The following is a 16,646-nucleotide window of genomic DNA, read 5'->3' on the forward strand; positions in this document are numbered from 1 at the left end:
ACTCTCAGTGGCAGCTGGGAGACGAGGTGTCACAGCACCAGGGGCAGAGGCAGGGGCTGGGAGACAGCAGGGTTGAATGAGGGTGGGACTGGCACACAGGACACAGGGGGATGGGGTGACAGACCTCAGAGCCAGAAGGAGTGGGCAGTGGAAACGTGAGAGGGCCAGGGGCCTGGGGGTCTGAGAACCCAGAGATCAGCTCTAACTCCTGCAGGAACTGAGCTGGAAAGATGGGGGGAGCAATCAGGAAGTGCCGAGTCCAAACATGGCCCTGAGATCAGGGCTGGGCTGGAACGGCAAGGGACAGGGGGCCAGGAGCCAGATCCTGTCTAAGAGGTTTACCTACAATTGTAGACACTGTGGGGGGCGGGGGAGGGAGGGTGGGCACACACAGGAGCCAAAGCAGTATTCTTCCCGGGCCCTCTGAGGAAGGAGGCTGGATGACCAACACTAAGCTTCGCTCTCTCACACCCCAAGCCCTCAGAGGCGGGGTTCGTCACAGTGGGCACTCCACAGTGGGGAGGTGGGCAGGTCTACAGCCTGACTGTCACATCCTAAGTGACACTTTCCTCTCTCCTTCAGCCACTGACTTCCCAGCAATTTTGGTCTGAAGAGCTGGAGGTATGAGAGGAAAAGTCCAGGGCTCCTAGACTACAGAGTTATTAGAAGCCTAGAATCCATGTGTTACTGTTTCAAGCTTCCCCCAATCCAGCCCATAACTGGAAGGATTTCCAGCAACTACCTGATCATGACCTGAAGTAATGACACCTGCGCCCATCATGAACCGTGGCTAACTAGGTGGAGAGCCTTCTACCCAACACAGGAGTAGACATTTGAATCAGGTAACCCTGCGATCCCATACCTGAAGTTTCACCAGGTTCTGTTGTGGGAAAAATAATAGTCTTGTTTCTTATCTCAACCCTGGTGGAAGGTGGTTTTGTCAGCGGTTTCACCAGATGGCTAACTGAGGGCTCAGGTCCCAGGGAAAGGACTCCAGGGGCACTGGAGGTTAAACGAATGAAAAGTTCTTCCTGGGTCAAGTCTTCTCGAATTTGAACCTTCACAATTTTCTGAAATGAGCCACACAAAAGGGTAAGAGGCAAGTGAAACTGTTGTTTAAAAAAAAAAAAAAAAAAATCCTATTTTTATCTTTTTTTTTCTTTTCTTAAAGGCCCATACCTGAAGCATATGAAGTTCCCAGGCTAGGGGTCAAATCAGAGCTACAGCTGCCGGCCTACACCACAGCCACAGCAGCACAGGATCCAAGCTGAGTCTGCGACCTACACCACCGCTCACATCAATGCCAGATCCTTAACCAGAAGCAAGGCCAGGGGTCGAACCCAAGTCCTCATGGATACTAGTTGGGTTCATTACTGCTGAGCCAGGACAAATTCTCAAAATGCCTATTTTTAAATCATGGTAGAGCAAAGTAATGCCAAACAGATGAAAGACTGATGAACTGAGAACATTAAGTCCCTTCACATATCAGAGTATATGTCTGACATTATCCTTGTCCCCCAGACCCCTCTTTCTTCATGCTAATGATGGTCATGAGGCCCACTATCCTCTCCAGCCACCCAGCCGATTCATGCAGACCACGTGGAAAACCCTGCTCAAGTGTTCTCTTTAAGTAAGTATGTTTGGGCAGAAAGGACACCTCGATTTGATTTCTGAAATGTAAGTGCTATAATAAAGATTACAACACTTAAACTGCAAAAAAAGAGAAACATTGATTAAAAAACATTTTAAAAAGTACCTTCTGCCCATTGTCACAGTGAATGTAGATCAAGCCACTCCACGGGAACATTGCATGTTTTGCGGACAAGGAGGAGTTAGGACTCACCAGAATCTGCAGCTTACTCCTTAAAAGAAGAACATGACACTGAGAGCCAGGCCCTTGTGCCCTGTCGCAGCGGTAACCACCAGAGGTGTGCATGCTGCTGTGTTAGGGACCAGACGCTCCCTCACTGCTCAGAAGGAGCAGAGAACAAGAGGTCACCCCACGCATGGTGACCCAGCAGCCGACACAAGCTGAGAGGCACGAACCCAAGAACCTAAGGCCAAAGCTCATGGGAAAGGGACAATCCCACAGAAACACCACCTAAACAGCAATTCGAAGCAAACATTTCTGGCACAGAAGCCTGACAGCACAGAAGCTCTGAGCCATCCATGAGATGGTAAAGATTGCCAGCACCATCACAACCAGAGGGAACGGGGGAGGTGGGAAGGATGGTTTCTTTTTCACAGATTCCTGTGCTCACTGCTCCCTTCAGAGCTAAGGGACGTCCAAGACAATGTGGGCAACGTGACCACATCTGTGACGGAGGAGGAATGGCCAGGGACACGAGCAATCTCGGTGCCCACATCCCAAAGGGCAGAGCAGGAGCACCTCCTATGCAGCTGCCGACAACAGCCTGTGCCATCATCTCGCATCTCTGCAAACAGCAACCATTCAACAGACTGCTTTCGTCCTAGGAAGGATTCCTGGGAGCGTCCCCACCCACACCTTAACTCAGTCTTGGTCAAGTCAACTCTCTGAAGTGCACTTGCCATCGTTTCACACAAGTGAGCAAAGGTCACACTGTTCTTCCCACATATGAAGCCCTTTTGGACAAGCATATCCTGGGTCACCCCAGCAGTAGTCCCAAGAAGCTGAAGAGCTCAGGCCTGTCCGTCAAGGATCAGGCTGCACATGGGCAGTGACTCATTGCCATGTGGCCCGAAGACTTCCTTTCGACTTAAAACACCCCTTGGAGAAGACATGTCAGGGGGTCTGGGAGCATCTGCAAAGCATCTCAGATGACCCAGCAGAGTGAGGTGCAGGCAGGACAGAAGACTGAGAAGCGCCCATGTCTTCCCAGCTACCTCCTCAGGCCAGAGTGTGGCTGGCTGTGTGTGTGGCCCACCTGGCAAGCGGTTTGGAGCTCACCCCGGGTCCCAGGGCCCCGCCTGCTCTGCAGGAAGCTGGCGCTGCACCACTCTGCTGAGTGAGGAAAACAGCCTGTTATCTGACCCCAGAAAGTCACCACGCCAGTATGTGATGACACCGGAGGAAAGGGAGCTCGTACTTACTCTGGCGCAATAAACCCATGTTGTGGCGTCACTGTCAGGCAATGCGCCGGCCAGTACAGCTCAAATCTCAGTAACCTAACAGAATGGTTGATGATCTGGAAACGTCCAGTTTTCCCCATATCATCTATGATGGCAGATAAATAAAGTATTACTTACACTTAGCATTAGTGAAAAAGAGAGGTTAACAAACAGTAAAAATAAATCCTAAATAAATACACTACAATACCAACGCATTTTGCTTTCCCAACTGCCCAATTACAGAAATTTCAAGTTCCTGGTAAAGCAAGACCTTCATTTACTCTTGGAAACTACAAAGATACTGAATGAAGTTCAACACTGAACAAAGAGGAGGAAGGAAATCTGGAAAGTGCTACCACCTGCCTTATCATGGGCAGGAATGTAAGCACTGGACTTGGTGCTGCTCGGGACCACCTACATCAGTGTTAAGGGTAAAAGAGACCAGGCACCAGACGAGCCCTCTGGGTGGGGAGGGCAGAGTGAGAGCCTGGGGAGGGCAGTGCTCAGGCTGGGTCCTAGAGCACCAGTCCCACCGGCATGGAGTTGGTCTGTCTTCCGGGTCCTGGGGACACACTCACAAGAAGGGGCGACCAGGACCAAGTGTTCAGGCTGCACAGCCCACACTTCTTCCGAGACCGATCTGTCCTGAGGTGGGTGAATGGCTTGGGAAAGCAGCGGGGAGCCCTGAGGACCCTTAACTGGCAAAACATCCAAAGAAACGTTACCCCCATGCTTCCCACAACTGCCAGGGTCACTGGAGAGAGAAAAGAAATTAAAAATGATGAGAAAGCAGATTGTGTCACATTTTTATATTTTTCATAAATCTAAAAACACTTAGATAAAACTAAAAGTGCATTATATATGTATATTTTTCATTGATTAAAAATCCTTCTTGTGTATTCTTAAAGTAATATATAAAAAAATAAAGGAGAGTATAGGTTATATTAACTTTTAATTGGAATACACAGTGATTTCTTTCCTGCTCTGACTTCTGCATGCCATCTGAGGTCTCTTAAAAGATTTACTAGAGGAGTTCTCATCATGGTTCAGTGGTTAACAAACCAGACTAGTATCCATGAGGACGTAGGTTCAATCCCTGACCTTGCTCAGTGGGTTAAGGATCTGGCGTTGCTGTGAGCTGTGGTGTACGTAGCAGATGTGGCTCAGATCCGATGCCGCTGTGGCTGTGGCATAGGCCAGCAGCTTCAGCCCCTATTTGACCTCTAGCCAGGGAACCTCCATATGATGTGGATGCGGCCCTAAAAAGACAACAAAAAAAAGATTTACTAGAAAACTACCCAATATTAAAAACTTATGGGGGTTCTGCTGTGGCACAACAAGATCAGTGCATCTCTGCAGCACCAGGATGCAGGTTCGACCCCTGGACTGGCACAGTGGGTTAAAGGATCTGCTGTTGCTACAGCTGCCACATAGGTCACAACTGTGTCTCAGATCTGGTCCCTGGCCTAGGAACTCCATATGCTGTGGAGCAGCCAAAATAAATAAATAAATAAAAATAGTTGTAATAATAATAATTTGTGAAAACAACAAAACCCTTCACGTATCTACAGCTGAATAATGATAACTGGGCTAAATGTTAACAACAAAAAAAAGTTACAACAAAATCTTCTGGGCAAAATACTAGTGTAAGAAATGCTAATAAAGTTCAGGAAGGTTTTTATTTTTTTGCCTTTTTAGGGCTGCACCAGCAGCTTATGGAGGTTCCCAGGCTAGAGATCTAATCAGAGCTGTAGCCGCCGGCCTACGCCAGAGCCACAGCAACACCAGATCTGAGCCACGTCTGCGACCTATACCACAGCTCATGGCCAACGCCGAATCCTTAACTCACTGAGTGAGGCCAGGGATCAAACCTGCAACCTCATGGTTCCTAGTAGGATTCATTAACCACTGAGCCACAATGGGAACTCCAAAATAACTTTTAATATATATATAACTACTATCTTTGATTATCTTGGGAGAAAATAAACATTAAAAGTACAGGGAAGGAGTTCCCTGGTGGCCTAGCAGTTAAGGATTCGGTGTTGTTACTGTGGTGGAACTTGCACATGGTGCAGGGGTGGCAAAAAAAAAAAAAAAGTATAAAATAGACTTTCCGTGCTTAAAATAGTAACCTTTGTGTGACACATGACACCCATACCTTACGGACGTGTTACATCTAGGCCAGAGTGGAATGCTGACGGTGTAAAGGGGACCTGGGGAGCACGAGTCACCCAGGTCTCCCATGCTTCACCCCAGGTTCCTAATGAAGCATGGTTCTAGACAACATCTTTGCATCTGTAGGCCTCACCTGATGAGCCAACCCTGTGTGATTTCTCAACTGTGAAAGAAACATTGAGGGGCTCTCGGTATGGAAACAGATTCAGTGACAACCCAACCAAACGCATGTGTGATCTCAGATTAGATCCCAGACCAAAGAGGAAGCTCCTGGTTCCTGTCTTAGTTACACAGGAGGTCATTGGGACCCTGGGTGGCAGTCCTGTATCACATCGGCACCCTCACCTGGCTACACAGGGAGCAGCAAAAGCGCATCTAGAACTGGTCATCCTGCCTGCAACCCACTCCGAAATGGCTCAGAAAAATGGTGAATATACATAAAGAGCAGCAAGCTAAATAGGGCAAAACGTTAACAACTGGAAATCTCAGTGCAGTGTACAGCAGTTCTCTGTCATTTTTAAACTTTTCTATAAATTTGGCATCATTTCAACTTAAAAATAAAGGTGAGATGCACATTTTGAGATTAAAAACACCAATAAGTACATGGGAAAGATCAGCTTTCTAATGGATCAAATAACCTGGAGGGCTGGAGAGAGGTGCTCTGTGAGTCCTACCTGGAAGGCTCTGAGCTAGCCCGGGACGCAGGCGAACGGCGTTCTCTGTTAGGAGTGGATGTTCTAAATTCGCCAATTACTGAAAGGATAATCTTGCGCATATTTCCATAAAAGAGCTGAATGTCATTGGGCCGCTGGGGAAGATCGTAGACTGAAATAGAAAATAACGTTTGAAATACATGAATTTTCAGGTAATCACATTATGAGGGAAACAGACATTTATAGACTTCCGCATTGCCTCATGTTTTCTTAGCTTGGGGGCCAGTGACTAAAGTTATGGCTCAGGGAGTTCCCGTAGTGCCTCAGTAGTTAATGAATCCTACTAGGAACCATGAGGTTGTGGGTTCGATCCCTGGCCTTGCTCAGTGGGTTAACGATCCGGCGTTGCCGTGAGCTGTGGTGTAGGTTGCAGACGCAGCTCGGATCCCGTGTTGCTGTGGCTCTGGCATAGGCTGGTGGCTACAGCTCCGATTCGACCCCTAGCCTGGGAACCTCCATATGCCACAGGAGCAGCCCAAGAAATGGCAAAAAAATAAATAAATAAAAACATTAAAAAAAATAAAATAAAATAAAGCTATGGCTCAGTACCAGTGATGGGAAGCTCAGGTTCTGGCCCTAGCCAACAGCTCTGTGACCTCTGGCAAACTCTTTCAACTCCCTGGGCGTCAGGCCCCTGAGTACAAGCCAGGAACAGCTCTCTCAGGGCTGGGAGCTTTAACAAACCCCTATAAGGCACAGTGGGCCAGCACTGCTATGACCTCTACATCTCCCAAGGAGGTGCCATCTCCACTCAGCAGGGAGGAATCTGAGCCCAGAGACTGGAAGCACACCCTTCCTAAGTGGTGTCTCGTGAATATTTAACCAGCAGGACAAGCATTACCGCCATATGCAGCCTAATCAGACAGCGCTTGAGGCGAATCACTGTATAGCTCCCACCCGAATCTATAAATACAGGAAACTGTGTAGAACATGGTTGAATTGTACATATGAGTTCCCGTCATGGTGCAGTGGTTAATGAATTCGACTAGGAACCATGAGGTTGCAGGTTCGATCCCTGGCCTTCCTCAGTGGGTTAAGGATCCAGCGGCTACAGCTCTGACTGGACCCCTAGCCTGGGAACCTCCGTGTGCCGCAAGTGCGGCCCTAAAAAGGACAAAAAGACAAAAAAAAAAAAGTTTTAACTGAAATTATTTGCCACATTAATTACACATTTTGCAAAAGATCACTACAAATGCTTGTGACAATCTCCAACAACTGTTTTTCAAAATAATCATGTAACAAGTTCAACTGCCACCTTCTGTAGGATCCAGTGTACAGCTGAGAGGGAACCAAGTGGGGCTGCTTCCTCCCTGCCCTGGACACAATGTGCCCCCATGGAAGCCAGCACCCAAGAGGCCACCTGGCACCCAGAGACCATGAAGCCCAGCTCCACTCCGTCTCAGGCCCTCGCAGGCCACTGAGGGTGTGACTGGCTGTCCTGAGAGTCTGAACCCACAGCTCCCTCTGCACCTTGGCCCGTGGTGTCCTCAGCGGGGTGCCCTCCCAGACCCCAAAGCGCAGTCCTGTCAAGGCACTCTCATGTGCCTGGACCCCAAAACCTCAACCCAGCCTGAGCTCCTTACCTTCAGTGACCTGTAGCTCATCCTGGAAGGCCATGGCAAAGTTGATGTTCTGTAGCACACTGTGCGCCGGCAGGGCCTGCCTCACCAGCCCCGGGTCTTGCAGCACAGCTCTGCCAGCAGAGGGTATATTCAGAAGGGTTGTGCTTCTCAAACACCCTTTGTCAGATTTTATTAGCGCACCTGCCAGTCCCACTGACATCACAGTACATTACTACACAGATGTCGTAAATTCCAATCTAAGTAATTTTAAAAAGAGAACTTGTTTTGACAACTCTCTTGAGGAGTTCCCATCGTGGCGCTGTGGTTAACGAATCCGACTAGGAACCATGAGGTTGCGGGTTCGGTCCCTGCCCTTGCTCAGTGGGTTAACGATCCGGAGTTGCCATGAACTGTGGTGTAGGTTGCAGACGCGGCTCGGATCCCACGCTGCTGTGGCTCTGGCGTAGGCTAGTGGCTACAGCTCCAATTCGACCCCTAGCCTGGGAACCTCCATATGCCATGGGAGCGGCCCAAGAAATAGCAAAAAGACAAAAAAAAGAAAAGAAAAGAAAACTCTCTTGAAAGTTATGCATGGTAGTACCATCACCAGTTTCAGTTACGAATTAAAGTAAGAACTCTCTGGGAGTTCCTGTCATGGCCCAGCAGTTAATGAACCTGACTAGCATCCATGAGGATGCAGGTTCAACCCCTGGCCTCACTCAGTGGGTTAAGGATCTGGCATTGCCATGAGCTGTGGTACAGGTCACAGACGAGGCTTGGATCTATTGTTGCTGTGGCTGTGGCAGAGGCCGGTGGCTACAGCTCTGATTCGACCTCTAACCTGGGAACCTCCATATGCCTTGGGTGTGGCCCTAAAACACACACACACACACACACACAAGAACTCTCTAACTGAAAAGTAGAAAGAATTAGGTTCTTTTCAGGTCACACATTGTGATTATTTGTGATAATTTGGTCAGTTAGAACATGTCTCAGAAAAAAAACACCCCATGCCAAGAAAGTCATACAAATAAGACAAAAGAAGAAAATGTTTAAATTACCATATAATTTCGTCTGACATCTTCTAGAAAATTCTGAAGTGAGAGAACTGAAATGTAAACATCTCTGTAAAACTCAGATGTTCAGAGTTCCTGTCGTGGCCCAGTGGTTAACGAATCCAACTAGGAACCATGAGGTTGCGGGTTTGATCCCTGGCCTTGCTCAGTGGGTTAAGGATCCGGTGTTGCCGTGAGCTGTGGTGTAGGTTGCAGACGTGGCTCGGATCCCTTGCTGCTGTGGCTCCGGTGTAGGCCAGCGGCAACAGCTCCAATTCGACCCCTAGCCTGGGAACCTCCATATGCTGCAAGAGGGGCCCTAGAAAAGGCAAAAAAACAAAAAAAAAACACAAAAAACAAAAAAAACTCAGATGTTCATTGTAGCTCCTGTCGTGGCTTGGTGGTTGACGAACCTGACTAGTATCCATGAGGACAGAGGGTCAATTCCTGGCCTTCCTCAGTGGGTTAAAGGATCCGGTGTCACCATGAGCTGTGGTGTAGGTTGCAGATGTCACTTGGATCTGGCATTGCTATGGCTGCAGTGTAGTCCGGCAGCTACAGCTCTGATTCGACCCCTAGCCTGGGAACTTTCATGTGCTGTGGGTGCAGCCCTAAAAAAAGACCAGAAAAAAAAAAAAAAAAACCCAAAACAAACAAAAAAAACTTCTCAGATGGTCACAACCAAAGAAATCTCATTACTATAAATTAATGGCAAAAAGGAGTTATGAAGTAATCGCTGATTGTAAACCTAAGAGAAAGGGGGAAAACCAAAGAGCCTTGTGTTCTAATTTCTCCAAATGTCAGCTTCTATTTCTAAGATGCTCAACTGAGAAACAAGACCAGGTTTGAAGCTGAGCTCCTCACACGGTGTCTGTGCTACCATCTCAGAGCAAGTCACAACGTAACTCTTAAAACATTCTCAGAGTCCTGCACAGACTAAAACTGAACCTGTGGCTCAGCAGGTTAAGAACCTGACTAGGCATCCATGAGGATGTGGGTTTGATCCCTAGCCTCACTCAGTGGGTTAGGATCCGGCATTGCTGGGAACTGTGGTGTAGGTCACAAATGCAAATCAGATCCCACACTGCTGTGGCTGTGGCGTAGGCCAGCAGCTGCAGCTCCAACTAGACCCCTAGCCTGGGAACTTCCATACACCACAGGTGCAGCCTTAAAAAGTAAAATAAAAATACAAAAAAAAAACAAAACCCAAAAGAAAAAAACAGACTAAAACGAGAACAATGCTTTGAACTGTGCATCAGAGTGAAACAGTGAAGCACAAAGGATAGGGAGGAGGAGAGACGGTCCAGGCCCGGGCTGGCTCAGGGTAAAGACACCCTCCTCACCAGATCGGCAGGAGTGTCATATCTCACATTGTGAGACAAGGACACACAAGAATGTCTAACCACACCTGGGCCCAAGTATACAGCTGACAACATTCGAGCATGTTAAAACCATATTTAACTGGATGTACCTAATTTCTTAGAAGTACGTTTCAGTAACTAAAGACCTACATATTTGTAAAATACAGCTTGATCTTTTCAAACAATTCTCAGCATTCCTAGAAACGTCCCGGGTCAGGTGTGTTTACACTGTGTACTCTTTTAGTAGCTCCCAAATCTTCTGACACTCTTCTGCACCACCACTCAGTGGTCTGAGGACTCGGACTGGAGAGGGGCACATCTGGAAAGGAGCACTGCAGGAAGTCAGGGGACAAGCGTCCTGCAGTAGTTCCACCAGTTTCTCCTACAGGTAGCATAACAGCCACCCCAACTTTACCGAGATTTTACACCCACCAGAGCATGAATAAGTTGTGAAGCATGTCCCTTAAATTCTCAATCCCAACCACTTTTAAAGCTGCTATTGTTTCCACTGAATAGTTCTCACAGTGGTCTTAGGGACATAACCCACCTTCGAAACTGCTGTCTTGAAATTTCATCTCCACCAAAAAAGTATATAGTTGATAGTTGTGTGGTTTTATAATTGCTTTCGCTGTCTGATGGATTATATATTATAGTAACATCCTGGCGCCGAGAAAAAAAAAAAAATCAGGAGTAAATATAATAAATATTGCTAACAAAATCATTTTACTCTGAAAAAACTGTCACAGGAGAACAGTCACCAGACACAAATGCACATAAACAGCATTTCCAAGATCAGACAAGTCCTTCTATCCTACATTACTTTCAAGTATGATTTTAACTTTCAGCCATAAAATATATAATTATTGCTTCAACCTAAAAATGAGTTCATATTTTTAGTGCAAAGACTTTTATACTTACTTCTTGTGTTCTTTCCTTGAGCACAAATGTATCTGGAACAATCTTTAATACTTTAGAATCCAGCAAAATTTTTTTCTGAGAATCCTTAAAAGCTACTGCTTTAACAAAAGCTGCACGAGAGCCAGTGTTACGAACAGAAAAAACAATTCTACTTTCTTTGCCAGGCACTAAGTCATTCACTGTTACCATGTAACTGTCAGATAATTTTTTAACATTGTCCAAAATCAGGTTACTTGTTCCTCCATATCCAGACAAAGGTATCTGAAAGCACAGAATATATACATCCAAAATTACTGTTATGTTTGCAGCAACATGGATGGAACTAGAGAATCTCATACTGAGTGAAATGAGCCAGAAAGACAAAGACAAATACCATATGATATCACTTATGACTGGAATCTAATATCCAGCACAAATGAACATCTCCTCAGAAAAGCAAATCATGGACTTGGAGAAGAGACTTGTGGCTGCCTGATGGGAGGGGGAGGAGGAGGGAGTGGGAGGGATCGGGAGCTTGGGCTTATCAGACACAACTTAGAATAGATTTACAAGGAGATCCTGCTGAATAGCATTGAGAACTTTGTCTAGATACTCATGTTGCAACAGAAGAAAGGGTGGGGGAAAAAATGTAATTGTAATGTATACATGTAAGGATAACCTGACCCCCTTGCTGTACAGTGGGGAAAAAAAAAAAAATTACTGTTAATGCAAGCAAAGAGTAGAAGATTAAATTGTAGTCAGAAGAATATAAATACAGATTTACTACAATTAAAATTATTACCCTTTGTGTAGTTTATCCTGCTTCTGATCCAGCATTCTATTAAAGATTATGTTTTGAAGGGAATCCAAATCAAAGAGCTACAAAATTACTTTCCAATATGCCAAGAATAATTATTTCACTGTTGTGGAAACCAAGCTTAGATGATAAATTTGGACTAATAAAGATATTAGTATTGATGTGCTTGCTTAAAAAGTGTTTAGCATGACGGGAGTTCCCTTTGTGGCTCAGTGGTTAAGGAACCCAACTAGGATCCATGAGGATGCGGGTTCAATCCCTGGCCTCACTCAATGGGTAAAGGATCCGGCGTTGCCGTGAACTGTGGTGTAGGTCACAGACTCAGCTCGGATCTGATGTTGCCATGGCTGTGGTGTAGGCCAGCAGCTGTAACTCCGTTTTGACCCCTGGTCTGGGAACTTTCCTATACTGCGGGTGTGGCCCTAAAAAGAAAAAAAAAAAGTGTTTAGCATGAAACATACTGGTGTTTTTACTTTGAAATACATAAAAAAAAAGATGAATTGATGGACAGTTAAAAATGTAATACCAACATCAAAAAGCCTACAAATGGAGTTCCCTCTGTGGCTCAGGTTGCTGCAGAGGTCCAGGTTTGATCCCCAACCTGGCATGGTGGTTAAAGGATCTGGTGTTGCCACAGCTGCAGCTCAGATTCAATTCCTGCCCAGGAACTTCCATATACTGTGGGTACAGCCATAAAATTTTAAAGTCTACAAACAATAAATGCTGGAGCAGATGCAGAGGAAAGGGAACCTTTCTACACTGTTGGTGGGAATGTAAACTCGTGCAACCACTATGGAAAACAGTATGAAGGTTCCTCAACAAACTAAAAATAGAACTACCGTATGATCCAGCAACCCCACTCCTGGGCATACATCCAGAGAAAACCATAAATCAAAAAGATACATGCACCCTTATATTTACAATGGCCAAGACATGGAAACAACATAAATGTCCATCAATAGAGGAATGGACAAAGAAGATGTGGTACATACATACATACAATGGAATATTATTTAGCCATAAAAAAGAATAGAATAACGTCATCTGCAGTAACATGGATGCAACTAGAGATTCTCATACCAAGTGAAGCCAGAGAAAGACAAATATCATATGATACACTTATGTGTGGAACCTAATAAAAAATGATACAAATGAACTTATCCGCAAACCAGAAACAGACTCATAGATCTCAAAAACAAATTTATGATTACCAAAGGAGAAATGGGGGGGGGGGAAATTAGGAGTTTGGGATTAACAGATTCATACTACCATATATAAAATAGATGACTAACAAGGACCTACTGTATAGCACAGGGAACTCTACTCAATAACCTATACGAGAAAATAATTTGAAAAGGAATATATATTTAACTGATTTACTCTGTTGTACACCTGAAACTAATACAATATTATAAATCAGGTATACTCCATTAAGTTTTTTAGATGTGACAAAATACAGCACAATGTTACCTGTAGAATGTAGGTGGTGGGGTATGTGAGTGTTCACCATGTGATTCTTTCAAATTCCCAGTAATTTTGAATTTTAAACATGAAAAATTGTGGGGGGGCGGGGGCAGAAAAATCTATGATGATATAACCCTATGAATTTTGGGTTGCAGAGTCAGAGAGAAGTGGGAAAAGGGACCAGAGAGCCCAGGACTCAAACGGGCCCAAGAAGACCCACGCCAGATGGTGGGCACGGACTCAGGCCTGAGAGGACCCATGCAGGTGGTGGATATGGGGGAAGGGAGGCCCCCAGTGTGCCATCCTGAGGGACCAGGCTTAAACAGGGCTCAGCACCAGGAGGAAGGAGCCAGAGAACCCCCACTGTAAGTGAGAAGGTAGGGCAGTGGCACCCTGCCAGGAAACACACTGCCCTACCCGTCACGATGCACTCCTTAAAAACCATCTCTCATTCCTAATAATTAAAATGTTTCAAAGAATCCTTTGCCAACTCAAAATGTGACTGATGTCCACACACCCAAAGATTCGACCAGAAAAACTCTTCCCATAGGGCCGGTTTCCTAACCTTAGCACAGTGGACGCCAGGCTGGGGTGGCCAATGTGGGCGTGCTATGCACCATGGGGTGTCAGCCGCACCCCAGCCTGCCCTCAGCAGGTGCCAGAGCACTTTCCCCACTCCTAGGCAACAACCACAAATGTCCCCTGTAAGGTGAGAACCACTGCTCCTCAGGCCTTGTGCACCTTCACACTGCCCAGCCCAGCTCATGTACCAAGTGCAGGCTCCAGAGCATGTTAGCTCGTGTCAGACAAAGCTAGATTTGCCACAAACACCCACTCTTTAAAACAAAACCAAACAAAAACCTTTCAGATATTTTATTAATCTTGTAATTTACCACATGACCTTTTCTTCTTTTTTCTTTTTTAGGGCCACACCTGTGGCACATGGAAGTTTCCAGGCTAGGGGTCAAATCAGAGCCGCAGCCGCTGGCCTACTCCACAGCCACAGCAACGCCAGATCCTTAACCTACTGAGTGGGGGCCAGGGATCAAACCCACATCCTCATGGATACTATTCAGGTTCTTAACCCAGTGAGCCACAATGGGAACTCCCTCACATGTCTTCTTTGACACTAGGAACTGCACCAAAGCTTCAGCTCAAGTCCCACTGCCAGGAATGGCTCAGCTTTAAGGTTCTCCTTTCCTTTCTCCACAGTATCATCTTTCTCTCTCAGGGCTCTGAATCCAGCTAAAGAAAGGCCTTGGAGTCTTTGCAAATCATGCTGGGAAGAAACAAACTGCAAAGCTCTTGCCCCTGTATCCCTACTGTCCCCAGGGCATTGGAACAAGCAGTGTCAAGAGATACTTTGGGGAATGGGAAGAGTAAGATGTACTTGAAAGTCAGTGTCTTAAACAGTTGGATCTGGACTTGCCAAAAAATGGGTTCCTGAAAAGTTGAGTACATTTCAAAATTTTACAACTGAAATGAAACTTACAAGCATTAGAACAGACTGTGACTTATAGGAACACCATGGCAGCTGCCTTTGTAACAGGACAGTTCTAAAAAGTAAACAATTACTCCCTGATTTGTTTCTACCTCTAGGTAACCACATATTTTGACTTCTAAAAAGCAGAGTATGTAAAATTTACTAGTATTTAGCCAATAGTCACGACATGTCATAAACTCCATGGAAGGAACAAAAAGCAATAAAATTATCTTACCGTGAACTTAACGCCTGGTTGTGATCGAATTCCAAGTTGTTTAATTTCTAGTTTGGCCAACATACATGATAATCGAGTAGGTGCAAATAACACAGAAATGCAAATGTCCTCTTTTGGACGAATTCTGATCTCACAGTTACTGGTAAGTCGCTCTTCTGAACCAAATGTGTGCTGAAGCTACAAGGGAGAAACAATCTGTGCATAAAACAGCAGCAGCACAAATAAAACAGGCCAGAACCCTAACGTGAACCCTTCAAATACGAAAAACATGAGATGGTGCCCATGTGTAAGTGTTCTGGATCTAGATGGAACATGAAACAACAAAATTTGGCAAACCTGAAAGCAATCCTGGTCCTGTCCTCTAATAAGCAGTCTTAAGAGTTGGGTGGTAGATATGGAATTATTTCTTAAAGCCAATTTCTGGAGCCTAGAAACAAAGACACATTGTAAAGGTGGTTTTCCTCTGTGGATGTTGCTACCATCATAAAAACAACGGCAACTAAAAGGGCCTGTGGGGTGGGGAGTGGCCTGACTGGGACTGGGAACAGACCCACAAGACTCACCTTCTCAGAGGAGCTTTTTGGTTTAATCTCTCCGGTTGGGGCTCCTCAGCTGCCCTATCATTTCTACTATATGTTAGGTATTATCTGTCTTATAAAACAGCAGTAATAAATGAACACTCAGATTAACAAACTCATTAAGTCATTAAATCAATACCGCACTTAGCTCCAAAACCTACCTTTTGTGGAAACAAGGGTCCCAAGTACACTGCCCAGATTTTTCACTCCGAGAGGCTCATTTGCACAAAGCAGTCTCTTAAACAGCATACTGAATTAACCTTATTTTTAAAGTTACAATGCAAGTAGAATAGATACATGCAGAGCCATGGCTGGGAGTGTGAAAATCCTTACATCTTTGAAAGTATATGAACCTTCCATTCACTGGGGAACAGGGAACACATGAATAAATCTCTACTCAAATTTTGAAAACTGGCAGTTAAATTATTTAAGCTGTGGTCTGTTAAAAGGGAAAGGCTGCTGAGTTTAATTAGCCTTAGAATAAAATCTAAGACCTTCAGTTATCAGCACACCTGAGCAAAGCCACACTGACTAGGAAAGACTTTCTCAAAAACTTTTTCTCATAAAAACAAGGCCAACTAAAGCCATGTGCAGTGTTTAGAGACTGACTGCGCTGGCACAGGAGCTACTGAGGGGCTCAGCACCCCAAAGTCACAGCCACTCTGCATGCTAAGACAAGCCTGTACTTAGAGCTGCGTAAAGAACACATGCCATCCGTCACCCAGGCTGTAAGCTCCTGAACCCCATGCAATGCCTATTTCTCTGCCAGACTGCAGGAAGAAGAGCAAAAACACTCCCAATTGCTTAAGTTTCGTCATCAGCAGAGAATTCACCCAAGACCTCAAGAAAATTAACACCCAATTTTGGGGGCTTGTATTTTTAAAATAGGTGAAAATTTAATTAGAAAATTGGAAGTGATGACAGAAGGAATAAGGAATGGAAGGTAACTTTATTTCAATTCTATTACCATGGTCACAATGAGCGTTAGGCGATGGCAACAAAGGCTTGGCAGCGGAGGCCACACACGTACTTACTGGGTTCTACCGAGAGGGATGCCACCCCAGGCCAGAAACTGCTTGTTTGATAAAATTGGTGGGATATCAGAGCAGCAAGATCCAGGTGTCAGAGACTGATTTCCTGAAGAAATTACTTCACCTTTTAATAGCACTTCGTACTGAGGCCCAAATGGCTGCACAAATATTTTCAAGATCCTAAC

The 16,646-nt window shown here is 45.4% G+C and overlaps 1 protein-coding gene across 1 annotated transcript in view; it reads right to left on the bottom strand.

Annotated features, from left to right (window-relative positions):
* CEP192 (centrosomal protein 192) overlaps positions 1-16,646 on the bottom strand; it is a 126,132-nt gene that overhangs the window by 16,975 nt on the left and 92,511 nt on the right. The window contains exons 31-41 of the mRNA XM_047791468.1: positions 16,465-16,641; positions 15,189-15,279; positions 14,853-15,029; positions 10,875-11,135; positions 10,504-10,616; positions 7,562-7,671; positions 5,940-6,090; positions 3,669-3,844; positions 3,073-3,196; positions 1,757-1,862; positions 863-1,070 (exon numbers count right to left, since the gene is read on the bottom strand). Coding sequence (XP_047647424.1) covers positions 863-1,070; positions 1,757-1,862; positions 3,073-3,196; positions 3,669-3,844; positions 5,940-6,090; positions 7,562-7,671; positions 10,504-10,616; positions 10,875-11,135; positions 14,853-15,029; positions 15,189-15,279; positions 16,465-16,641 — 1,694 coding nt within the window. The remainder of the gene's footprint in view (positions 1-862; positions 1,071-1,756; positions 1,863-3,072; positions 3,197-3,668; positions 3,845-5,939; positions 6,091-7,561; positions 7,672-10,503; positions 10,617-10,874; positions 11,136-14,852; positions 15,030-15,188; positions 15,280-16,464; positions 16,642-16,646) is intronic.

Source organism: Phacochoerus africanus, chromosome 8 (assembly GCF_016906955.1).
Source record: "Phacochoerus africanus isolate WHEZ1 chromosome 8, ROS_Pafr_v1, whole genome shotgun sequence".
Lineage (NCBI taxonomy): Eukaryota > Metazoa > Chordata > Mammalia > Artiodactyla > Suidae > Phacochoerus > Phacochoerus africanus.